This window comes from Erythrolamprus reginae, chromosome 5 (genome assembly GCF_031021105.1).
Source record: "Erythrolamprus reginae isolate rEryReg1 chromosome 5, rEryReg1.hap1, whole genome shotgun sequence".
In the NCBI taxonomy this organism is placed as follows: Eukaryota; Metazoa; Chordata; class Lepidosauria; order Squamata; family Dipsadidae; genus Erythrolamprus; species Erythrolamprus reginae.
This window is the reverse complement of record NC_091954.1, coordinates 5,866,879-5,893,836: the sequence shown is the minus strand read 5'-3', so window position 1 is coordinate 5,893,836 and position 26,958 is coordinate 5,866,879. Positions and strand designations below refer to the sequence as shown.

Genomic DNA, 26,958 nt, shown 5'->3' with positions numbered 1-26,958 from the left:
CTCGGCAGCTGAATATAGGATACAGATTATTATTATTATTATTATTATTATTATTATTATTATTATTATTATTATTATTATTTGTTGTGGTTCCGTCTGAGGCCCCTCAGGGAACGGCTGATCTTCTGTCGGTTTCCAGCTCAGAGGGAGAGGATGAGGAACAGGAGGTGCAGGCAGACGAGGAGGAGGAATCCCAGGCTGAAGAAGAGGGAGGACAGCCAGAGTCCCCCCAGAGGGAGCTCTCCCCAGCAAGCAGCCTGGATTCCTTAGAGGAAAATGCACAAGCCATAATTGATCTGCGACAGAGAAGAGCTACACAGCGAAGGGACCAATTGGCTAGGTACTTTCAGCATTAAAGAGGCAACAGCTGGGTTTGGGTGTGGTGCTCTTTGGAAAGGCTAAAAGGCAGACTCACCCTTCCTGGCTTGTGGAGTTTTATCTTTGAGAGTCTTGGGACCTGGCTGTGAACTTTGGCGTCTTGGAATCCTGGTTTGTGCCTTTGACTACTGAAACCTTGGGGTGGGGTGTGCCAGCAAGAAGCTTGCTGTATTGTCTGGACATCAGGACTCTGCTGTAAAGTATTATAGCCTGTCTGTTGGGAAGAACAGGTTTTCCTCTGTGTTTATTTTGTCCAGCTATAAAGTACTTTTGCTTTTACCAGAGTGTCTGGCTGTTTTTTCCAGTTGGTGTTGAGGTCTGGGGGAACCCAGACAGAACAATTATTATTATTATTATTATTATTATTATTATTATTATTAATTGGATTTGTATGCCGCCCCTCTCCGCAGACTCGGGGCGGCTAACAACAGCAGTAAAACAGCGCAACAAAATCCAATACTAAAAAAGCAGTTAAAAACCCATTAATATAAAAACCAATCATACATACAAACATACCATACATAAAATTGTGAAGGCCTAGGGGGAAAATGTATCTTAGTTCCCCCATGCCTGGCGGCAGAGGTGGGTTTTAAGCAGCTTACAAAAGGCAAGGAGGGTGAGGGCAATTCTAATCTCTGGGGGGAGTTGGTTCCAGAGGGCCGGGGCCACCACAGAGAAGGCTCTTCCCCTGGGTCCCGCCAAGCGACATTGTTTGGTTGACGGGACCCGGAGAAGACCCACTCTGTGGGACCTAACTGGTTGCTGGGATTCGTGCAGCAGAAGGCGGTCCCTGGGTTAGTCTGATTAAAAGAGTTGGAAGGGTCCTTGGAGGTCTTCTAGTCCAATCCTTTGCTCAAACAGGAGACCCTAGACCAGGGGTAGGCAAACTTCATATGCTTTGGTCTCCATGCCTTTGATCATCTTAGTCACTCTTCTCTGAACTTTTCCCAAAGTCTCAACATTTTTTTTGGTCCCGTGGTGACCAATTTTTTTTTAATAATTGGGGATTTTAGTTTAATTGGAATTAGGAAATTGTATTATATTGTTTTCTTTATATGCTGTAAGCCATCCCAAATTCTTGAAGGGTGGCCTTCAAATCAAATCTAACTATCTATCTATCTATCTATCTATCTATCTATCTATCTATCTATCTATCTTTCTTTCTTTCTATCTATCTATCTTTCTTTCTATCTATCATCTATCTATCTATCTATCTATCTTTCTTTCTATCTATCTATCTCTATCTATCTATCTATCTACCTATATCTATCTATCTATCTATCTATCTATCTATCTCTATCTATCTATCTATCTATCTATCTATCTTTCTATCTTTCTATCTTTCTATCTATCTATCTATCTATCTATCTATCTATCTATCTATCTATCTATCTACCTATATCTATTTATCTATCTTTCTTTCTATCTATCTATCTATCTATCTATCTATCTATCTATCTACCTATCTCTATCTCTATCTCTATCTCTATCTCTATCTATCTATCTATCTATCTATCTATCTATCTATCTATCTATCTATCTATCTATCTATCAAAAAAAATGTTGAGATTTTTGGAAAAGTTCAGAGAAGAGTGACTAAGATGATCAAAGGCATGGAGACCAAAGCATATGAAGAACGACTGCACGAGTTTGGGCTTGGTTAGTCTAAAGAAAAGAAGAATTACGGGTGACATGATAGCAGTATTCCAGTTCTTGAGGGGCTGCCACAAAAAAAGAGGGAGGGGGGGTGTCAACCTATTCTCCAAAGCAGGACAAGGAGCAATGGGTGGAAACTATTGAAAGATAGAAGCAACCTGGAATTAAGGAGAAATTTCCTAATAGTGAGGAGACTTAACGAGTGGAACAGTTTGCCTCCCGAAATCATGGGCGGTCCATCACTGGATGTTTCTAGGAAGAACTAGACAGCCACTTATCTGAAATGCTTTGGGTTCTCTTGCTTGAGCAGAAGGCTGGACTAGAGGACCTCCAAGGTCCCTTTCCAGCTCATTCATTCCATTCCATTCATATGGACACCAAGTACCATACAGTAGTACCTCTACCTAAGAATGCCTCTACTTACAAATTTTTCTAGATAAGAACAGGGTGTTCAAGATTTTTTTACCTCTTCTCAAGAACCATTTTCTACTTACAAACCTGAAGCCTCTGAAACTGTAACCGGAAAAGGCAGGGAGAAGCCTCCGTGGGGCCTCTCAAGGAATCTCCTGGGAGGAAACATGATCAGAAAAGGTGGGGAGAAGCCTCTGTGGGGCCTCTCTATAAATCTTCTGGGAGGGAACAGGGCTGGAAAAGGTAGGGAGAAGCCACCGTGGAGCCTCTAGGAATCTCCTGAGAGGAAACAGGGCCGGAAAAGGCAGGGAGAAGCCTCCGTGGGACCTTTCTAGGAATCTCCTGGGAGGAAACAGGGCCAGAAAAGGTGGGGAGAAGCCTCCGTGGGGCCTCTCTAGGAATCTCATGGGAGGAAACAGGGCCTCCACCTTCCCTGGGGTTCCCCAATCATGCACATTGATTCCTAAGGGAAAAAATGCTTCTTCTTACAAACTTTTTTACTTAAGAACCTGGTCACAGAATGAATTAAGTTCATAAGTAGAGGTACCACTGTACGTATCTTCAGGTTTCTCTAATTCCTTCCCACATGTAAAAATCTAGAGTTGGTCTTTCATTACCAGCAAATGCTTCTAAAAGTTGAGCAAGTTCTTCAATTCTTGTCAAATTCTTCACCACTCTTATCACGTCGAGGTTCGATTACTGCAACGCTCTCTACATGGGGCTACCTCTGAAAAGTGTTTGGAAACTTCAGATCGTGCAGAACGCAGCCGCGAGAGCCATCGTGGGGCTTCCAAGTTTCACCCACATTTCTTCAACACTCCGTGGCTTGCATTGGCTGCCGATCAGTTTCCGGTCACAATTCAAAGTGTTGGTCATGACCTTTAAAGCCCTACATGGCATTGGACCAGATTACCTCCTGAACTGCCTGCTACCGCACGAATCCCAGCGACCGATAAGGTCCCACAGAGTTGGCCTTCTCTGGGTCCTGTCGACTAAACAATGTTGTTTGGCGGGCCCCAGGGGAAGAGCCTTCTCTGTGGTGGCCCTGGCCCTCTGGAACCAACTCCCCCTGGAGATCAGAACTGCCCCACCCTCCCTGTCTTTCGTAAACTACTCAAGACTCATTTATACCGCCAGGCATGGGGGAGTTGAGATAGCCCTTCCCCCTAGGCCATTACAAGTTATGCATGGTATGTCTGTGTGTATGTTTGGTTTTATAATAGGGGTTTTTAGTTGTTTTTATTATTGGATTGTACATGTTGTTTTTATTATTGTTGTCAGCCGCCCCAAGTCTACAGAGAGGGGCGCCATACAAATCCAATAAATTATTAATTATTATTATTATTATTATCATATCCTGTCCCAGCAGTGAGATCGGGGAAGTTTCCAAAATGGATTGTGGACTGTGATTGATACCATTACAGAATACGACCAAATATGTACCTTTTCACTTCTTTGGAGTCACTGGCAATGAAGAATCCCAGCGTACCCTCTTGAATTTTCACATGGTTTCCAGGGTTGATCAATATACTGGCCGACGAAATGGAACAAAACGACAAACAGAAATAATAATAAAAAAGAGAGAAGAACTTTGTCAGGGCACACTACTTCTGTGTTGTGAAACCAAATTCAACATATCTTATTTCTCCGTTATAGGGGGCCCATTAGTTTGGGGATGTGGGGGGGGGGAGGCCATTTTTTTTAAATGAAAGGTTTTAAAATATGAGTTGCAGAAAAATATTTTCAACTCTTTAACACCAAAAGTCTTTATCTCGAAACTTTGCTCGAGGCCCCAGCGAATTCAGTTAGGGGTAGAAAGGAGGACAAAAGTACCGAAAGCTTTGATTTATTTGTTTATTTATTTATCTATTTGGCTCTGCAGTTCAAAGTTAACAAAATCGTTATGATTGATGGTTCCCATGGTAAGTATTTGCTCGGAAAAGCCTCACTCTCCTCGCAGCTTAGCCCTTTGGGTCAATTTCTGTTGGTGGGGTGTTATGAATGGGCCCCCTATCACTGTCTTATTACATGAGTTATAGCATAGTACATACATATATATGCTCAGGGGGAATGGTACAAGACAGCCATTTACGATTGCTAAAGAAAACATAAACCTGGTAGGGTGGTTAATCATTTCTTCCAGCCCAAAGCCCCTTTTTCAGACTGTTGTCAATTAATCAAAAAAAGTTACTCATCCTTAGTAGAAAAAAAAAATATCAAATCAACTGCGGTTCAAGATTTACACTAATCTCTTCGGACTGACTTCTAGGTATAGGATGTATGCTCTTCATCAGGAACTATATTATTTTACTGAAAGAGTAGTAGATCCTTGGAACAAACTTCCAGCAGACGTGGTAGATAAATCCACAGTGACTGAATTTAAACATGCCTGGGATAAACATAGATCCATCCTAAGATAAAATACAGAAAATAGTATAAGGGCAGACTAGATGGACCATGAGGTCTTTTTCTGCCGTCAGTCTTCTATGTTTCTATGTTTCTATGACTTTAGCCAAGCCAATTCACATTTTTAACAGACCCTGGCTTGAATCGTATAGCCTGCCTTTGGAAGGAAAAGTGAGTGAATGTGATCAGCCATCCATGGAGTATTTTAACTTGTACATCTGTAAATATGAACGTTTTTGGTAACCAGTTACAGGTTTCACTCATTGAGTGTTGAATGTTCCATGTCAGCTCCAACATGCAACATCCAGGGAAGTCTACTAGGATGGAAGGGAATACAGTGATACCTTGTCTTAAAAACTTAATTGGTTCTGGGACGAGGTTCTTAAGGTGAAAAGTTTGTAAGACGAAACAATGTTTTCCATAGGAATCAATGGAAAAGCAATTAATGCGTGCAAGCCCAAAATTCACCCCTTTTGCCAGCCGAAGCACCCGTTTTTACACTGAGGCTCCCCTCCATGGGAAACCCTACCTCTGGACTTCTGTGTTTTTGTGATGGTGCAATTTCACTGAGGCTCCCCTCACTGGGAAACCCCACCTCCGGACTTCCGTTGCCTGTTTTTGCCTGCTGGTATTCCCCTGCAACATCGCAAAAACACAGAAGTCTGGAGGTGGTGTTTCCCATGGAGGGGAGCTCAGGGGAATCCCAGCAGCGCAAAAATGGGTGCTTTGCTGGCAATGGAAGTCCGGAGGCGGTGCATCACAGTGGTGGCGGTGGGTTTGTAAGGTGAAAATAATTTGTAAGAAGAAGCAAAAAAATCTTAAACCCCCGGTTTGTATCTCGAAAAGTTTGTATGACGAGGCGTTTGTAAGACGAGGTATCACTGTACATCAACCACATATTAAGTGGTTGTATATGTTCATCCTGCAAGAAATTCCCACCCAATGGAACTCATTTATGGTTTACTGGGTTTTATTTTCCCTTGCATACAGATTTGTCATCTTCTTAGAACCAGGGTCTCCAATATTCGCAACTTTATGACTTGTGGGCTTCAACTCCCAGAAACATGTTGGGGAAATTCTACAAGTTGAAGTCCACAAGTCTTAAAATTGCCAAGGTTGGAGAACACGTTCTTAAAAAACTTTGGTAGTTGGACAGATAAAAAATGTAATCAACAAATATGTAATGTGGAATACATTGTAGGAATTTATTTAGTGACTGTCAAGATTTTCAAAGGATTTTTTTATTTACAGGGACTAAATGATTCTGTTCTTTTCACGATCCGACCCTGCTCTACTACCTTAACATTTCTTATTTTAATGGAACAAAGCCCTACAAAAGAAGAAGGGAGGGTGAATTCTTACTGTTTCAAAATTTTAGTTCAAGCTTTTATGGGTGAATTCACCAAATTGGTTTTTCTTCCTGGAAAGCCGTAGACATAGGCAATTTCCGATTATCTTTTAAAGCTGTGGTCCAAGATAATGATTTAGACAGGGGTATCCAAACATGGCAACTTTAAGAGATGCTGGCTGGAGAATTCTGGGAGTTGAAGTCCACCAGTCTTAACTTTGGAGACCTTTGTGTAAACTTTGGTTTACACAATGCCATTGTGTAAACTTTGATTTACAAATTTGGCAGTTATGGGTTGCTGTAATGAGTTTGCGCTGCTTAAAAAGCCAATCTCTTGCCATTTTTATTTCCTAGGACTAAACACACATCAAAACCGCACTTTCCAACTTGTCCCTCTTTTATTAGGTTTCATTAAATCAGACCATGGGGGTTATTTTTCAGCATGAATTAGTACAATGCCTAAAGGCACAGTTTCTGCTTTTCAAGCGAGTGTTGAGGCCTCCAGAAAGAAGTGATATTCAAAGGAGTAGCAGAGAGGGGGCTCACTTATGTGAGGTCTGAAGGATTTCCTCCCAATACCTTTCAAAGCATTTTGATTAATACCAATAAAGGGGAATGTTTATAACTCAGGGTTGAAATGAGAGATCTTTGGTGGTCTCTGAGGTTGGTTGTTTTCTTGTAGGCGTTTTGTTACCCAAACTAGGTAACATGTTTAGAAAATTTACAGCTACGCCGCCTCCGAACTGATTTAACTGTGTAAGACGAGGTATCACTGTAGTAGCCTAAAGACAATTAATTTAAAGATAAATAAACTTACCTATAATCCCTAATTGATTGACTGTGTGGCTGTTTTTTTATATATCTATTGGGATTGTTTTATGAATTTTTTAATTTAAAATTGTAATTAGATTGGTGGGAATTGGATTTGTTATTATGTACTGTTTTTATTATTGTTGTGAGCCGCCCCGAGTTTGCGGAGAGGGGCGGCATATAAATCCAATAAATCTAATCTAATCTAATCTAATTTTATTAAAAAACTAATCACACCCATTCAGAAAACAACCATACATGACATTCATCGGCCAGGGAAATAGAGTTTAATCGCTCCAAGCCTGGCAGCATAGATGATTCTTATGACTCTTGTGGAAGGTGAGGAGGGGAGGCGGTGCAGATCTCTGGGGGGAGCTGATTCCAGAGGGCTGGAGCCCCCACAGAGAAGGCTCTTCCCCTAGGCCCCACCAAGTGACATTGCCTAGTTGACGGGACCTGGAGAAGGCCGATTCAGTGGGACCTGACCGGTCGCTGGGACTCGTAGCAGAAGGCGGTCCTGCAAGTAATCTGGTTCTATGCCATGTAGGGCTTGATAAATCATTACCAACGCTTTGAATTGTGTCCAGAATACTGCATAATGTACCTCCGGAACTGCCTGCTACTGCACGAATCCAAGCGGCCGATAAGGTCCCACAGAGTTGGCCTTCTCCGGGTCCCGTTGACTAAACAATGTCGTCTGGTGGGCCCCAGGGGAAGAGTCTTCTCTGTGGCGGCCCTGGCCCTCTGGAATCAACTCCCCCCGGAGATTAGAACTGATCCCACCCTCCTTGTCTTCCGTAAACTACTTAAGACCCACCTATACCGCCAGGCATGGGGGATTTGAGACATCTTTCCCCCAGGCTTATTACAATTTATGTTTGGTATGTATGTGCTGTTTGGTTTTTAATTATGATAGGGTTTTTAGTTTTTTAATATTAGATTTGTGCCATTATAATATTGTGTTTATTGTTGTTGCGAGCCGCCCTGAGTCTTTGGAGAGGAGCGGCATACAAATCTAATAAATAATAATAATAATAATAATAATAATAATAATAATAATAATAATAATTATTATTATTATTATTATTATTACTACTACTACTATTATTATTATTATTATTATTATTATTATTATTATTATTATTATTATTTCTCCAATTCTTTGCTATTTTTGTAGGTCAGGCACACATGCACAGAAATACTGTTTGCTGGGAGGCAAATTCCTGGGAGGCAGAGGTAGATTTTTTCCCCCTTGTTTTCCTCCCCCAAAACGAAGGTGTGTCTTATACTCCAAAAATATGGTAGTTTGGATAATGAAACATCTGCAAGAAAACAACAAAGCTCAAAGAACACCAAGGATCCCTCATTTGGAAAATGTTCATTTTCAAAACATTTTTACACAGCTTCTAAGGGAATTTTGATTCTCTCTCTCTCTCTGTGTCCACAATTCCATCGTTTTTAAGTTAGAAGAGAGTTAACATGCAATAGGAAACAAAGACTACCACAATTAAAATCGATTGGGACTTAGAAAACATGTTTTAAGGGAATGAGACAGTGAAAGCACATGTATATGAACACAAACAGTGCAAGATAAACATGGGACAGCTTTCTGGCATTATCTTTGAGAATCAATGGGTCCTTCCTCCTGCTATCTACTCATAAATGGTATTCTTCTGGAAATATTTTGAAGGGCACATAAGAGATTTTGCAGGAAGAAGCTGTGGTTAGATAGGATGGTGTTAAGTGGAAACTCTTTTCAAATTTACCATAAGGCTTAAAGTACCCAGCCTCTGCACATATTGTATTGGAGACGATAAAAGCAAATGGCATTAATTGGTCAATAGGACTTCTCGTTCCTAGATCGATAATGACAAGGTGGTTTCCATGCCTGGTGAACCCTCTAATTTCTGATCAAAACCTCTTTTACAACTTCCTTGATTACTGCTAAGACAATTAACAATAATTGTGGATAATATTAAAGATATGGGGATTTTTCTCTCTCTCTATTAAGCAGCTAAATTTGAGTTGCCATAGAATTTAATCTGAATTTCATTTTCAAATCTAGCAATTTTTTATTTAGCTATTTCTGCTGTTGTTGTTTAAATGTAGCAAAATGTTATGCTATTTAATTTTTAATTCATTTTAGAAGATAAGCCAGAGACCAAAAAGAGAAAAATGTGATTTAGAAGACAGGACAATTTCGAGCTTAATTATTAGCATATATTTGAGTAAAAGAAGATATTACTGTTGTTGTTGTTGTTGTTGATGGGGGGAAACCATAAGCTTTATTATTCATTATTCTTCCATTGTAATATGACTTTTAATATACAGTGCAATCCACATTTCAGTTTTCCTTTGCCTGCTTTTTTTTTGCCTGAATTTATATTGATTATGAATCCAGGTTTTAATTTTTTTTTATTTGTTTCTACACAGAACATCAATGGCCATTTTTAAAAACAGTGCCAAATTAACATAATACTAAAATACTAAAAGTGGCTTTTAATTAAACAGCAGGCAAAATTCACATTTTTTTCCCTGTTAGCCTGAAGTAATATTTTCAGTTGTTTCATGTTGAATATTAATTCAAATGAACTTCAGTAGGATCAGAATTAATGGGATGATTGAGCAGAAAGCTAAAGTTGAACTGACATTCTTCTGTCCCCCAACTTAATGTGGCTCTCATTGTAGGATAATTAAAGATAATTATATGGCATAAAATCCATATAATTGTGGTCTAAAACCAATAAATCTATAATAAAACTGGTCTAAAATAAATCATGTGAATATTTATTCACTAATAACTAGCATTTAGACCAGTAGAGAATTCTGGGAGTTGAAATCCACACATTTTAAAATTGTTGAAATTATGTATCATTGATTTCGGACAAAGGGCTTTATTTATAACGAAGTGGATATTATGTCCTGTTATGAAATGATAAAATTTCAGTAGAATTACACCTTGCCTTAGCTACGTCTTGGATAGATTTGAACCATTACTACCTGCGTGAAAATAAATTTTCTAGTTCTGTGGGTCAAATTACATGTTGCATTAATCACAGAATACACCACTGGCTCTTATGTCCGAGCGGCGGTGTGCAGTAATGGGCCGCAGCATGCGCGGAAGCAAAGAAATCAGCGAAAATTTCCAAAATCCTGCGCGTGCAAGCATCCTTGTGCAAGATTGCGCTTCCACGTGCATGCACAAAAGCTGAACCTTGCACCGGGGCATGTGCCCGCAACAGATGCCCGCCCATGCCCGCTGCCGGGAGTGAATCTCGGTGGCGGTGCGGTGGCTCAGAGATTAAGATGCTGGGTTTGTCGGCTGGAAAGCTGACAGCCCGTGTTCAAGACCCACTTGCCATGTGACAGGGTGAGCGCCAGGGGTGGGCAGCAGGCAGGACGGGGTGGAACACAGTTCCACCAGTGGAAATTTATTTATTTATTCATTGGTTTTGTGTGCCGCCCCTCTCTGAGGATTCGGGGCAGTTCACTTCCGTTGCCAGCCGAAGCACTCGGATTTCCCTGAGCCTCCCCTCGCTGGGAAACCCCACCTCCGGACTTCCATTGCCAGCCGAAGTGCTGGGATTCCCCTGAGCCTCCCCTCGCTGGGAATCCCCGCCTCTGGACTTCCATTGCCAGCCGAAGTGCCCGTTCTTGCATTGCTGGGATTTCCCTGAGCCTCCCCTCGCTGGGAATCCCCGCCTCCGGACTTCCATTGCCAGCCGAAGTGCTGGGATTCCCCTGAGCCTCCCCTTGCTGGGAATCCCCGCCCCCGGACTTCCGTTGCCAGCCGAAGCGCCCGTTCTTGCATTGCTGGGATTTCCCAGAGCCTCCCCTTGCTGGGATTCAGTGCCGGCAAAAATGAAGGGAATCCCACCGAGGGGAGGCTCAGGGAAATCCCAGCAATGCAAGAACGGGCGCTTCGGCTGGCAATGGAAGTCCGGAGGCGGGGATTCCCAGCGAGGGGAGGCTCAGGGAAATCCAAGCAATGCAAGAACGGGCGCTTCGGCTGGCAATGGAAGTCCGGAGGCGGGGATTCCCAGCGAGGGGAGGCTCAGGGGAATCCCAGCACTTCGGCTGGCAACAGAAGTCCGGAGGCGTGGATTCCCAGCGAGGGGAGCCTCAGGAGAATCCCAGCACTTCGGCTGGCAACGGAAGTCGGGAGGCGGGAATTCTCAGCGAGGGGAGGCTCAGGGGAATCCCAGCACATCGGCTGGCAACGGAAGTCCAGAGGTGGGGCATCCTAGCGGCGGCGGCTCGGGTTCGTAATGTGAAAATAGTTCGGAAGAAGAGGCAAAAAACCCTTAAACACCGGGTTCGTATCACAAAAAGTTTGTATGATGAGGGGTTCGTAAGACGAGGTATCGCTGTATTTCTTATTAGGTCTTGAGCACTAGGGAAGCTAAAGTAAGCTAAAGTAAAGGTAGCTATAGCTAAAACCACTTGCTATACTGCCTGTGTACTTCTCCAGGGGAAAAAAATGAGAACAGAACATTAAAATGTATAGTGTTACATCAGCGAATAAGTCCAAAATTCTATCTTGTATGCCTCAGCATTGAAAGCATACTAAAGCATTTAAAATATTCTGAACTCAGATGTAGGTCGAATGTCAATCTTTTCAATGGGATGAGCGAATAAAAAAAATAGTAGTAGCAACTTTCATGCTATGGTAGATGTGCTGTACCATTCCCCGTGCAATTAAGACCACAATAAAATATATCATCCAAAATAAAAATATATCATGACGCAGTGCTGCATTTCGTTTAAGAGAGATGGGACATTGGTGATTACAGGCAAGGCTTTCTTGAAGATCGGTCCAGCATGGGTTATGGCCAACGGTCCACTAAGTTCTCCTTAAAATGAACTCTCCTCGTTGAAGTATTTGTGATGGACAGAAAAAAAAATTACTTTTTTTTTTCCTTTGCGAGTTTTTTGAAGCCATATTTGTAAATAACATAGAAACATGCACATGTATCGGGTTGGGGGAAGCGAAGAAATATCTCTGCTAGCACTCTCCAGGACTTTTCAAGCTAATGTTACTACAGGTTTACACAGAGAGGAAAAGAGATCGCCATAAGACAACGATGAGAAGGCAAATGACAAAACACTTTGCAAAGCGGCACAACGACTTACAGCAAGCGGTTTTAAGTGTTGCTCCCAGAGAATTAAGTCTTTCCTCCTCCATGGGGAGAGCTAAAAGATTTAGTAGCTCTTTCCCTTTTTTTTACGATGCCCAAATTTCAAAATTCAACAGCGGATAGATGCCCACAAATGAACAATCGGAGCTCTAACGTTAAGTAAGATTTGGGTCATTCTAAACTGGGAGCAAACGTGCACACCTTTAAACCACACACAAACACACACTCGTTTTGCATGCCTTTACCACGCAGTTAATATTACTGGTAAACAAGAAGCCGTATAAGAGATGCAACATCTGCAGATCCTTAGAAGATGCCAAAGTGTTGCAGTAACTTCTCTGCAGTTGGATCATATTGAATAATGCCAAACTGTCAGGAAGCCGGGTCTCTTGTTCACAAATCTACTCCAAATCCACAGGGGATAAGAACTAAACAGAAAGGACGTCACAGACTAGACAGGATGATGAGACGAGAAGCAGGACACGGGAGAAAGAAAACAAACCAATATTAAGGGATATGCAGGTTCAGGAAGGCTCATCCGAATGGGGCCAAGAACGAAGGAAATGAAGGTGGAGAGGCATTCAGATGAATTAAATTAAAAAGAGAAATCAAAGCATGCCTTGTTGTTCTCTAAGACACAACAAGTGCATGGCCGGTCAGTTCACATTCAGTACTGGAATCTATTTATATTATTGTATTGTATTGATTGATTTCAAGTAGTATACAAAGATATAACAATGTTTATATACAGGGGGTGGACAGAAAAGTGGAAACACTTGACTTTTTGGCATCGTAATGTTTGAACATAATAATAATAATAATAATAATAATAATAATAATAATAATAATAATAATAATAATAATAATTAAAAAATAATAAAATAATAAAATATTAATATTAATGTTAATGTTAATATTAATAATATCAATAATAATAATAATAATAATAATAATAATAATAATAATAATAAACCGAGCTGCAACGACTCTGGCATAAGCCCGTGAAAGTGGTCCCAGTGGTACTTGGCACGCTGGGCGCAGTACCAAAGGATCTCGGCGGACATTTGAAATCCATTGGAATTAACAAAATCTCCATCTGTCAATTGCAAAAGGCTGCTTTACTGGGATCGGCAAACATAATTCGCCGCTACATCACGCAGTCCTAGGTGCTTGGGAAGCGCCCGACTGGTGATGAAATACGAAATCCAGCATAGGGATCTCGTTTGCTGTGTTGTACTGACATAATAATAATAATAATAATAATAATAATAATAATAATAATAATACAGTGGTACCTCATCATACGAACATAATTGGTTCCAGGAGGAGGTTCGTAAGGTGAAAAGTTCGTAAGATGAAACAATGTCTCCCATAGGAATCAATGTAAAAGCAAATAATGCATGCAAATCCTTCAGGAAAATCCCAAACTTTAGAAGGGAGGCGAACAGAGGGCAGGGAGGAGCAGCTAAAGGGGGCGGGTGGAAGAAGCAAGGCTAGGCTAAAGGGTGAGTGGGAAGGAAGAAAGGCAAGGGGGGCGCCCCTCCCTTTTCTTTTTTCAAAAGACACAGTTTCAGTGCTTTTGCAAGGATGCAAAATCTTTACTCCTCCAAGCTGCCCCTCCCTTTTCTTTCTTAAAAAGACATGGTTTCAGTGCTTTTGCAAGGATACAAAATCTTTACTCCTCCAAGCTGCCCCTCCCTTTTCTTTCTTAAAAAGACACGGTTTCAGTGCTTTTGCAAGGATGCAAAATCTTTACTCCTCCAAGCTGCCCCTCCCTTTTCTTTCTTAAAAAGACATGGTTTCAGTGCTTTTGCAAGCATGCAAAATCTTTACTCCTCCAAGCTGCCCCTCCCTTTTCTTTCTTAAAAAGACATGGTTTCAGTGCTTTTGCAAGCATGCAAAATCTTTACTCCTCCAAGCTGCCCCTCCCTTTTCTTTCTTAAAAAGACACAGTTTCAGTGCTTTTGCAAGCATGCAAAATCTTTACTCCTCCAAGCTGCCGTTTCAGTGCTTTTGCAAGCATGCAAAATCTTTACTCCTCCAAGCTGCCCCTCCCTTTTCTTTCTTAAAAAGACACCATTTCAGTGCTTTTGCAAGCATGTAAAATCTTTACTCCTCCAAGCTGCCCCTCCCTTTTCTTTCTTCAAAAAAGGGGGGAAAAAGAAACCCCTTCAGCCCAGCAGCAGCTGCTTGGGTTCGTAAGGTGAAAATAGTTCGGAAGAGGAGGCAAAAAAAATCTTAAACACCGGGTTCGTATCTTGAAAAGTTCGTTAGAAGAGGCGTTCGTAAGATGAGGTACCACTGTAATTTAATAATAATTTATTAGATTTGTATGCTGCCCCTCTCCGAAGACTCGGGGCGGCTCACAACAATAATAAAAAGGTGTGACAATGTAAACAAATCTAATATTAAAAATCATTTTAAAAAACCCATCATTTAAAAACCATGTAACATGTTCAAATCAATCAAAACTTGACATATTTTAATGGCTTTTTAAAAATTCTGTTATTTGATATGTTTTTTTAAACTGTTTTTTTTTAAACAGAAATTTAAGGAAATTGGTTATAACCTTCTAGAAATGGCAGACCTCTCAGACTTTCAAAGAGGCCAAATTGTTGGTGCTCGAATGGCAGGTGCTAGTGTAACAGAAAGTGCCCGAATGTTTGGCGTTTCAAGAGGTCATGTCTCAAAAGTCATGACTGCTTTTGAAAGAGAAGGGAAAACGTCCTCAGCCAAGCACAGGTCTGGTCGAAAGTCGAAGTTGTCTGAGAGAGACCGGTCGGACTCTAAAGCAAATTGTTAGAGCGGATTGCAAGACCGCAGCTCCTAAAATCACTGCAGGGCTCAATAGACACGTAAAGAACCTAGTTTCCAAGAAAAAAGTATTTGAAGGGAGCTTCACAAATCTGGATTCCAAATCTGGATTTTCAAGGTGTTTCCATTTATTTGTCCACTCCCGGTGCATGATATTGGTATTATTAATAGAGAAACATTAGGACAGGGGACGGAAGGCACGCTGGTGCACTTATGCACGCCCCTTACTGACCTCTTAGGAATTGGGTGAGGTCAACAGTAGATAGACTATGAGTAAAGCTTTGGGGTTTAGGTGATGATACTACAGAGTCAGATAAGAGAGTTCCAGCACAATAAACGTAAATTGGACCATCACAAAGTCAACCCATTCAAATATGCCAGTCAAAAGTCTTGTACAGAAAGCTACACAAAGGCCATTGTTAGAACTGTAGTAGCTTCTGGGTGGGGTGAGATTTCAGTTATTTTTTTTAGGCTCAAAACTGAAAGCGGAAACAAACAAACAAGCTGAAAAGACACTTGGACACTCCTGATGAATGGTGGAAGGGATGGCATGAAACTCTGTGTATGAAACTCTGGGAGGACTCTCGGTGGGGGGATTTGAACAAGGGTGGCGGATGTAAAAGCAACAAATAGCAAAAAGTAATAGACATGAAGCAGACAGTGTTGCAACTAAACACAAGGACATAAAACAGGGGAAGAGGAGTACAGGACGGGAGAGACAGTTCTCCTATTGAATGAAATTGGATAGAACTTTTCCTATTAGAGTAATATATTTTTTCCTAAGGCGATTTAATTTATATGGGTATTATTCCTGCAAAGAAGTTAATGCAGAAGACACAAAAGACCAATGCAGAAAACAGCTGTTGCTATCAAACTGTTGTCTCCTCTTTGAAACTTTGGGGTTTGTTTTTTTGTATATATATATAAATATAAAAATATAAATTATATATATATATATAATTTGAAAGATAGACAAAGATGTTATCTTCCTGTATTCTTGGTAAGGAATTAGTCCTGAAGTTAGAAGGGTTGGAGGTAGGGTTGAGGTTGGAAGGTAAAGTAACGAAGAGGGCATACCGCTTTCGGCTTCTGCAAACGACAAGAAAAAAATTGCAAATCAAAACACTTGGATAAGAAATGAACTGACACCAAATTAAAAAAAAAACCAAAAAAAAAAAACCAAAAGGCCGGAATGAAAAATAAATCAACGAATAATAAGTTCATAAACCCACAACACTTTTGAAATTCTCCAAAGCTACTTTTCCCTCCTTTTTTTTTCCAAATTTAATTTAAAAAAAAAGGATTTCTGCTGGGAATGAAGACAAATAAAATGGAAAGACAGGAAAAAGGTCCAACAGAGGGATAAACATGGGGGTAACAATAGAAGAATGTTAATTTTTGTTTTGTTTCATTTTTAAAAAAATTAGAGCTGGCAAATGAATAAATGAGTAAAGCCTCCAATGAATTAGAATTTGACAAAAGAGGCCATAGATTTTTAACAGGATGGGGTGGAATTATCATTATTTTACAGATTTCCTCTTAATGAGGATATTTCAGCTTTCTTTATTTTTTAACTTTTCCTTAAAAATTCAAGGAACACCAAAGGCGTGCAGACTATATTTCTTTAACAGGTTCAGCGAGGTCTCCTTATTCAATCCCAACTGCAAAATACTGCACGATGCTTAGAAGAAGCAGTAGTGAAACATACGCCCAAAACACAAGGGCTTCCAGTAGAATATTTTGATTCTTGAGTCCGTAATCCAGCTAAGAATGGGAAGACGGACCGATTTCGGTGCTGTTTTCACAACTCGCTACATTTGTGTAGGGACAACGGGCAATGTTTCTTCTCCAAAAGTTCAGCCAACAACCTGAGCACATTCCTATGGGCTATGAACAGTGGTGGGTTTCAAACATTTCTATTACTGGTTCTGTGGGTGAGATTTAGTTACTGCAAAATTTCCATTCCCTCCCGATCAGCTGGGACTCGGGAGGCAGAGAATAGATGGGGACAGGGCCAGTCAGAGGTAGTATTTACTGGTTTTCCTACTCAAAATTTCCTCTACTGGTTCTCCAGAACTGCTCAGAACCTGTTGAAACCCACCTCTAGCTGCGATGTTCCATAGGACAGAGAGAAATAATGTTAAGCAAAAAACTTTAGTAGATAATCCACAATTCTATGATGTTTCTGCTCAATAGAAGTGTTGGTACGACCTTCCTTCTGCTCATCTGTGTTTAAAAACAAATTCTACATGCAAAACACTCTTAGCTGCTTAAATTCCCTGGATTCTGCCTTAATCTAAAAGAGGTTAATTTAGTATATAACCTCCAAGTCCTTTGGAAGGCCACAAAGGGGAAATAGGATTGTCTAGTACTTCTGAAAGGAAAACAATGGCTGTTACACCTGTTAGTAATTTGCAGAAAAAGAAATTACGGCAGAGAAACAGAGGTGGAATTCATGAACGTAAGTGCTAATGAATCTTAGGCAAGCAATTCTTAATATTTCATTTGCGTTTGTTGTCCATTTTAGTAATGAGTATTGAGCCTGGGTCAAAATAAAGATTTGGCTTTTTTCGTTTAATATTGTATCAAGGGAGCTGCCGAGTGCCAGTATTTATTTTCAATATAGTCCTGAATGAAATGGTGAAAATGCTACAGCTCATGCCTCTTGCAAATGGGATGTCTCTAAAATAAATTAGATATTCATATTCGATAACATATAACTAATCACTGGGGTCACAGGAAAAAGATATACAGTGGTACCTCTACCTACGAACTTAATTCATTCCGTGACCAGGTTCTTAAGTAGAAAAGTTTGTAAGAAGAAGCAATTTTTCCCATAGGAATCAATGTAAAAGCAAATAAGGCGTGCGATTGGGAAAACCACAGGAGATTCCTAGAGAGGCCCCACAGAGACTTCCCCCCTCCTTTTCTGACCTTGTTTCTTCCCAGGAGATTCCTAGAGAGGCCTCACAGAGGCTTCTCCCTGCCTTTTCCTCCCAGGAGATTCCTAGAGAGGCCCCACAGAGACTTCCCCCCTCCTTTTCTGACCTTGTTTCTTCCCAGGAGATTCCTAGAGAGGCCTCACAGAGGCTTCTCCCTGCCTTTTCCTCCCAGGAGATTCCTAGAGAGGCCCCACAGAGACTTCCCCCTGCCTTTTCTGACCTTGTTTCTTCCCGGGAGATTCCTAGAGAGGCCTCACAGAGGCTTCTCCCTGCCTTTTCCTCCCAGGAGATTCCTAGAGAGGCCCCACGGAGGCTTCTCCCTGCCTTTTCCATTTACAGTTTCGGAGGCTTGGGTTTGTAAGTAGAAAATGGTTCTTGAGAAGCGGCAAAAAAATCTTGAACACCCGGTTCTTATCTAGAAAAGAACCTGTCGTCAGGCATGGGGGAACTGAGACGTCTCCCCCGGGCATATACAATTTATGCATGGTATGTTTGTATGTATGTTTGTTTAGTAAATGGGGTTTTTAAATATTTTAAACTATAATTTAGATTTGTTATGAATTGTTTTATTCTGTTGTGAGCCACCCCGAGTCTGCGGAGAGGGGCGGCATACAAATCTAAATAATAAATAAATAAAAATAAATAAATAAATAAATAGAGGCGCTTGTAGGTAGAGATGCCACTGTATATATATTTTGGCATATTGTTTCTTAAAAGAGATGCAAATGACAAACACAGGTTTTTATTGCTATAATAACCCTCGGCATAACTAAGAAATTTGAATTTGGGTTTTTATGAAGTACGTATTTAAAAAAATATTGGAGAAGTGGGAAAAAACTGACATGGGGCAAAATCAATCAATAACTGGGAAGAGGAAATTGTTTTTAAAAATGACGGAGGCAAATTAGGTGTCACAGAACTGATCTCTGCTCCAATTACATCTGATGTTAGCCTATCTTTATATGCAGGGGAAGCAAAGTAGTTCGGTTTTAGAAACCCTTCATCTGAGATGTTGAATTTCAAGGATCTATTTCAGGCTGCCTAAAGTACTTCTCCTCATTTTCTACTCGGCTTTGCTTCCTCGGATGATTCAAAGTGCTTCCCAGCCCCATCAGTAGGTCAAAGCTCCACCAGTTCTGCCAAGATAAACTGTGATGGGATGTCAGAAATGGCTGACAAATGTAGTTGCACCATTCAAGGAGAATCTTTGTAGTTCAGGGTTGAAATGCGGAGTCTTTGGTACTCTCTAAGCTTGGTGGTTTTCTGGTAGACCTTTTATGACCTGATGACTTGCATTGATGATGTCAACTATTTTGGGTCATGAAAGGTCTGTAGGAAAACCACAAAGGACCCCTCAAATGTACCACTGAATTCTTTGTTAGAATTATGTTCATTTCTGAATGCGTACACAGTAGTACAACAGCTCTACTTATGAACTTTTCTAGATGAGAACTGGGTGTTCAAGATTTTTTTACCTCTTCTCAAGAACCATTTTCTACTTACAATCTCCGAAACTGTAACCAGAAAAAGCAGGGAGAAGCCTCCGTGAGGCCTCTCTAGGAATCTCCTGGGAGGAAACAGGGCTGAAAAAGGTGGGGAGAAACCTCTGTGGGGCCTCTATAGGAATCTCCTAGGAGGAAACAGGGCCGGAAAAGGTGGGAAGAAACCTCCGTGGGGCCTCTCTAGGAATCTCCTGGGAGGAAACAGGGCCGGAAAAGGCAGGGAGAAGCCTCCGTGGAGCCTCTCTAGGAATCTCATGGGAGGAAACAGGGCCGGAAAAGGCGGGGAGAAGACTCCATGGGGCCTCTCTAGGAATCTCTTGGGAGGAAACAGGGCCGGAAAAGGCAGGGAGAAGCCTCCGTGGGGCCTCTGTAGGAATCTCATGGGAGGAAACAGGGCCGGAAAAGGCGGGGAGAAGCCTCCATGGGGCCTCTCTAGGAATCTCTTGGGAGGAAACAGGGCCGGAAAAGGCAGGGAGAAGCCTCCGTGGGGCCTCTGTAGGAATCTCCTGCGAGGAAACAGGGCTGGAAAAGGCAGGGAGAAGCCTCCGTGGGGCCTCTCTAGGAATCTCCTGGGAGGAAACAAAGCCGGAAAAGGCGGGGAGAAGCCTATGTGGGGCCTCTCTAGGAATCTCCTGGGAGGAAACAGGGCCAATCAAACACTTTGCTTTTACATTGATTCCATTGAACCACAGGTAGGGTGGAGGCCCTATTTCCTCCCATGAGATTCCTAGAAAGGCCCCACAGAGGCTTCTTCCCACCTTTTCTGACCCTGTTTCCTCCCAGGAGATTCCTAGAGAGGCCCCACAGAGCCTTCTCCTTGCATTTTCTGGTTACAATTTCAGAGGCTCGGGTTTGTAAGTGGAAAATGCTTCTTGAAAAGAGGCAAAAAAACCTTGAACACCCAGTTTTTATCTTGAAAAGTTCATAAGTAGAGGCGCTTGTAGGTAGAGGTACCACTGTGTAACTTTATCTATGATCTTTCAAGCCAACCTTTGCATAGGGTTCCAATTGCAGCAATCCTATGTATAGAGTTATATACATCACTTGGAAATACTTACCTTGGTTAGAGTGTATTGTGTAGTATTCTATTGTGTAGTATTGCATTGCAGTTGTGTAGAATTATCAAGGAGGGATAATTCTGAATTGGGATTCTAAGCTGTCCTTCATCAACTCTGCCTAGGTGTCATTTTAATTGAGAACTTACAGTCTTTAATGCAGGAGACTGGTTTCAGGGCAATTTACATTTTTTAAAAAACCATGTGTTTCATCAATTTTATTGGCCTTTGAGGCATGAAGTTGCCCTTTGATTGGGTATGTTAAGTGCGCACCATGATGTCAAAGGTGCCTGGAATATAAAATTCTTTTATAAATATAAACACCCATCCAAACATCAAGAAAGAAAGAAAGAAAGAAAGAAAAGAAAGAAAGAAAAAGAAAGAGAAAAGAAAAGAAAGAAAGAAAGAAAGAGAAAAAGAGAAAAAGAGAAAAAAAGAAAGAAAGAAAGAGAAAAAGAAAGAAAGAAAGAAAGAAAGAAAAAAGAAAGAAAGAAATAAAGAATGAAAGAAAGAAAGAAAAAGAATGAAAGAAAGAAATCCAAGCAGGCCAAATAATCAAAGATGCACTACGAAAAGGTTCTGATAGATGGTTACATACCGGCTTTCCCCTTTCTCCGATTTGTATTCTATGGCTATCATTAGAAGCTTTAGCTTTGCAAAGACCAGTCTGCCAAAAAAGAAAACAGAGGAAGAGAAAACAAAACCAGAATATGTTATTTATTCTTTCGATATCATGAGTGCTTTGCTGTTGTCTTTAAAATTATCTCTACAGCAGTGTTTCCCAACCTTGGTAACTTGAAGATATTTGGACTTCAACTCCCAGAATTCCCCAGCCAGCGAATGCTGGCTGGGGAATTCTGGGAGTTGAAGTCCAGATATCAAGTTGCCAAGGTTGGGAAACATGGATCTACAGTATATATAAATACGGGTTAGCTCTTTGCCTGCAACTCCTCAATTTTGGTCAAAGTCTTTACGACCTTTAGTAACAACAAAATATATTAACAGAAGTTCTCTACGTTTATCCGGCTGCAAATATCTCAATTATTATAGGAATAATGCTTTGATAACTCTCTGAAACAGCGGTGGAATCTACTTACCTTCCCTACTGGTTCAGAAGCATGCGCCTTGCATGCGCCACCATCACACATGCTTTTTCACCCTTGCGCATGTGCGAAGGGCTTTGTGCATGCAGAGCAGGCTTTGAGCATGCGCCGCGGGTTAAAAAAAAGAAAACGGCGATGTCCAGATGGGTGGACGGAGGCTCACACTGCTGCCACTACCAATGTTTTTCTGAACCATCAGCGGCCGCAATTACCGGTACACCCAAACCAGTAGCATTTCACCCATGCTCTGAAACCATTTCCCCCATATGCATTTTATCTTTATATTCTTCCCAAAGCAGAAATGACAGCTATAGATTGTCTTCACATCTATTTTAACTATGAAGCATGAGATTTTAACGGGTTCATTTTGAACATAGATATACATGGTGTAATAAATAGGTGTCACATTTGTGCTTCTGTGTATCTTTATGTGAAGCATTTCATTAGATAATGGTGCATAACTGCACCAGCATGCCTTCCATCCAGTGTCCTAATGTCTCTCTTATTTTATTTATTTATTTATTTATTTATTTATTTATTTATTTATTCATTCATTCATTCATTCATTCAATCATTCATTCATGCGATTTTTATGCCGCCCTTCTCCTTAGACTCAGGGCGGCTTACAACATGTTAGCAATAGCACTTTTTTAAAAACAGAGCCAGCATATTGCCCCAGAATCCGGGTCCTCATTTTACCCACCTCGGAAGAATGGAAGGCTGAGTCAACCTTGAGCAGGTGATGAGATTTGAACCGTTGACCTGCAGATCTACAGTCAGCTTCAGTGACCTGCAGTACAGCACTCTACCTGCTGCGCCACCCCAACTCGGTTTGCTTATATTTCTACTAGCTCCATGTATATGAACTCTATTATTCCCAATGATTATTATTCCTAACATCTTTTCTTCTATTCTTCTGTTGATGTATTTTACTTTGTATTATTACATACATATTACATAATGTATGAGACAAAATAAAATAAATAAATAGATGAATGAAAGCAATCAATTCACCAAACAGAGCTGGAGAAGTCCTTGGGGATATTCTGGTCCAATCTGGGTCCTCATTTTACCGACCTCAGGTGGGTGGAAGGCCGAGTCGATAGCAATAGCATTTAGAGCATTTATAATATTATTATTATTATTATTATTATTATTATTATTATTATTATTATTATTATTATTATTATTTAGATTTGTATGCCGCACCTCTCCGCAGACTCAGAGGGCGGCTTACAACATGTTAGCAATAGCACTTTTTAACAGAGCCAGCCTATTGCCCCCAACAATCCGGGTCCTCATTTGACCCATCTCGGAAGGATGGAAGGCTGAGTCAACTTTGAACGGGTGATGAGATTTGAACCGCTGAGCTACAGATCTACAGTCTGCTTCAGTGGCCTGCAGTACAGCACTCTACCTGCTGCGCCACCCTGGCTCTTTGGGTTCATTAACTCTTTTCCTTTATGAATAGAATAGAATTTTTTATTGCCCAATTGTGATTGGACACACAAGGAATTTGTCTTTGGTGCAGATGCTCTCAGTGTACATAAAAGAAAAGATACATTTGTCAAGAACCATGTGGTACACCACTTAATGATTGCCATAGGGGTCAACTAAGCAATTAATATTAATCAATATTAATAAAAATCTTAAGGATACAAGCAACAATTTATGATTATACCTAATGTTAGATAAAATAGATAGTAATCAACATAGGGAATTTTTTTTTGCGAGGGCCACGGAAAACAATTGTTTGAAGATTGACTTTCAACATCCACAGAGCCGTTATCATGACAATCGGGCCCTGTGGGAGGCATAGAGTTATCTTGCAAAATGTCACAAAAGCCATTCCAAATTTTATGCTTAGCTGATGACATTGGATTACATCTGCTAGAATTTATAAGTAGCCCTGGGAAATGTTAATGTTGACTGTTAATGGGGCAGTGATAAACCTTTGCAAACGATTGCCAACCCTAACAATGATGATGAATTAATTTACAAGTCAGTTTTATTCACTGGCAGAATGGGATTCAAAAGCACCGAACATTGGAAAAAGTGGATCTTGAAAAACATCGCTATAAAAGCTGGCCCCAAAGAAAACAAAATATGAGAAACGTGACAATTTTTAAATCCGTTTTTATGACAGCCAAATCCCTTTTCATCAAAGAGCTAATTTGTAATCTCCGAGAAATTTCTAAGTGCTGGAATGGAGTGATACTTAAATTTTATCGATTGGAACTGGTGTATGAAAATGTAATTAATATAACCCCTCTACTGTATTCTTATCTTCAAATCAGTTACAGACAGGTAGAAATATGTGTATGCATAAAAATTATAATTTGGCACCTACATATATCACACCTGTTGTAAGTAGTCCTCAACCAACTCTGGTAATGATAGATTCTGAGGAGGATGAGACAGGCCCATCTTGGTACCCTGGACCAGTGGTTTTGCCAGCTGATGCAGAGAGAGTGAGGGATAAATAAACAGGGATGAACCGACCCTCTGGAACCAGCTCCCCCCAGATATCAGAGTTGCTCCCACCCTCCTTGCCTTTCGCAAGCTCACCCCACCTTTGTCGTCAGGCATGGGGGAATTGAAATTTTTTTCCCTTCCCCCTAGGCTTATAAAATTTATACATGGTATGCTTGTTTGTATGATTGGTCTCTGAAATCGGGGGTTTTTTTAGATTTTTTTTAATATTAGATTTGTTACATTGTTTTATTTATTTATTTATTAATCAGATTTGTATGCAGCTCACAGCAATAGTAATACAATGTAAACAAATCTAATATTTAAGTTAATTTAAAACCCCAATTTAGAAACCAATCATACATACTAGCATACCATGCATAAATTTTATAAGCCTAGGGGGAGGGAAAGTATCAATTCCCCCATGCCTGACGACAGAGGTGGGTTTTAAGGAGCTTACAAAAGGCTAGCAGGGTGGGGGCAACTCTGATATCTGGGGGGAGTTGGTTCCAAAGGGTCGGGGCCGCCACAGAGAAGGCTCTTCCCCTGGGTCCTGCCAAACGACATTGTTTAGTTGACGGGACCCGGAGAAGGCCAACTCTGTGGGACCTAACTGGTCGCTGGCATTCGTGCGGCAGAAGGCGGTCCCAGAGATATTCTGGTCCGTTGCCATGAAGGGCTTTATAGGTCATAACCAACACTTTGAATTGTGACCGGAAACTGATGGGCAACCAATGCAGACTGCGGAGTGTTGGTGTGACATGGGCGTATTTAGGAGAGCCCATGATAGGTCTCGCAGCTGCATTCTGCACGATCTGAAGTTTCCGAACACTTTTCAAAGGTAGCCCCATGTAGAGAGCATTACTGTTGTTAGCCGCCCCGAGTCTTCGGAGAGGGGCGGCATACAAATCTAATAAATAAATAAATAAATAAACCTGAAGGACCACCAGATGTGGTAGATATGCCAATGACAGTAGGGTCTGACAGAGGAGGAGGTGGAGGACCATGAACCTTTGCTTCAGAAGACTAAGAAAAAGACAAGAATACTTGTATGGGAAAAGGAAGTAGTTTATAGTTTGTTAACTTTAGGGAATTATTGACCACTCCCCATAGATATTTAAGGGTGGCAGAAATTTGGGGTGGAGTTTCAGCGTTTTGCAATGGAGTCAGTCGATGTTTGAGGTTTCAGCCAAGTTACGCTAGCCAACTGTTATTTCCCTGCTAAAATCCTTGGATTAAAAGTGCGTTGTCTACGAAGAGTCTGGAAAGCTGTAACTGTAAGTCAGTGAAACTGGAGATTCTTTATCTCATAAAGCAATGCGCAATTAGCTTTGATCGTCAGCAGCAGCCTAGCCACAGAGCTGTTATCTTTTAACCCGCTCACTGAGAAGCTGCCAAAAAGAACTCGCACGCATGAATTTGGCTGGTATAAATGATACTTGCTATATAAAAAGACTGATTTGAAATATCAGCAGGTGGATTCCTTCTTTGTTTTCAATCTGCGTAGGCCCAGGATAGAATGATACCTAACAGTGTTATCCCAAAATAATAATAATAATAATAATAATAATAATAATAATAATAATAATAATGGTAATAATAATGGTAATAGTAATAGTAACAACAACAACAATGTCCATCATTTATTGCATACCACTTAGAGAAAGCTGCAAAGCACTGTGAAGAAGTATATAAATATAAGGGCTATTACTATTGTTTCAGCCTTCCATCCATCCGCGGCCAGTAAAATGAGAACCAGATTGTTGGAGACAAGATGAGGACTCTGTAAGCCACTTATAGACGGCTGTAAAGGACTGTGAAGTGGTATATACCATATTTTTCGGAGTATAAGATGCACCTTAGTTTTGGGGGAAGAAACTAGGGAAAATAGAGCCGGGGTGGCGCAGCAGGTAGAGTGCTGTACTGCAGGCCACTGAAGGTGACTGTAGATCTGTAGGTCAGCAGTTCAAATCTCATCACCGGCTCAAGGTTGACTCAGCCTTCCATCCTTCCGAGGTGGGTAAAATGAGGACCCGGATTGTGGGGGCAATAGGCTGGCTCTGTTAAAAGGGGTTATTGCTAACATGTTGTAAGCCGCCCTGAGTCTAAGGAGAAGGGTGGCATAAAAATTGAATGGATGGATGGACGGACGGATGGACGGACGGACGGACGGACGGACGGACGGACGGACGGACGGACAGACAGACAGACAGACAGACAGATAGATAGATAAAGATAGATAGATAGATAGATAGATAGAGAAAGATAGATAGATAGAGAAAGAAAGAAAGATAGATAGATAGATAGATAGAGAAAGATAGAGAGAGAGATAGAGAGATAGAGAGATAGAGAGATAGATAGAGAAAGAGAGAGAGAGAGATGATAGATAGATAGATAGATAGATAGATAGACAGATAGAAAGATAGATAGATAAAGATAGATAGATAGATAGATAGATAGAGAAAGATAGATAGAGAAAGAAAGATAGATAGAGAAAGAAAGATAGATAGATAGATAGATAGATAGATAGATAGAGAAAGATAGATAGATAGAGAGAGAGAGAGAGAGATAGAGAGATAGAGAGATAGATAGAGAAAGAGAGAGAGAGAGAGAGAGATGAGAGATAGATAGATAGATAGAGAGAGAGAGAGAGAGAGAGAGAGAGAGAGATGAGGGGAAAGACTTTTTCAGAGGGAGTTGGAATGAAAACAAACCTGCAAAGACTTAATACTGAAAAAAACCTTCAGAAGGAATAGGAAGCTGGGAAATTCATTAGCACCTTGTTAGGGCTAGGGAAAAAAAGCTTAGAAAAAGCTACATTCAGAATATAAGACGGACCCAAACTTTCAGCCTCTTTTAGGGAGGAAAAATGTACGTCATCCTCCGAAAAATACAGTAAGTCTAAGTGCTATTGTTATTGCCT

At 40.8% G+C, this 26,958-nt stretch overlaps 1 protein-coding gene across 3 annotated transcripts in view; it reads right to left on the bottom strand.

The window, feature by feature from the left end:
* KCNMA1 (potassium calcium-activated channel subfamily M alpha 1) overlaps window positions 1-26,958 on the bottom strand; it is a 655,726-nt gene that overhangs the window by 161,198 nt on the left and 467,570 nt on the right. For all 3 annotated transcript variants that reach the window (XM_070752010.1, XM_070752011.1, XM_070752012.1), the window contains exons 16-17: window positions 21,059-21,127; window positions 3,889-3,975 (exon numbers count right to left, since the gene is read on the bottom strand). In XM_070752010.1, the coding sequence (XP_070608111.1) occupies window positions 3,889-3,975; window positions 21,059-21,127 (156 nt within the window). The remainder of the gene's footprint in view (window positions 1-3,888; window positions 3,976-21,058; window positions 21,128-26,958) is intronic.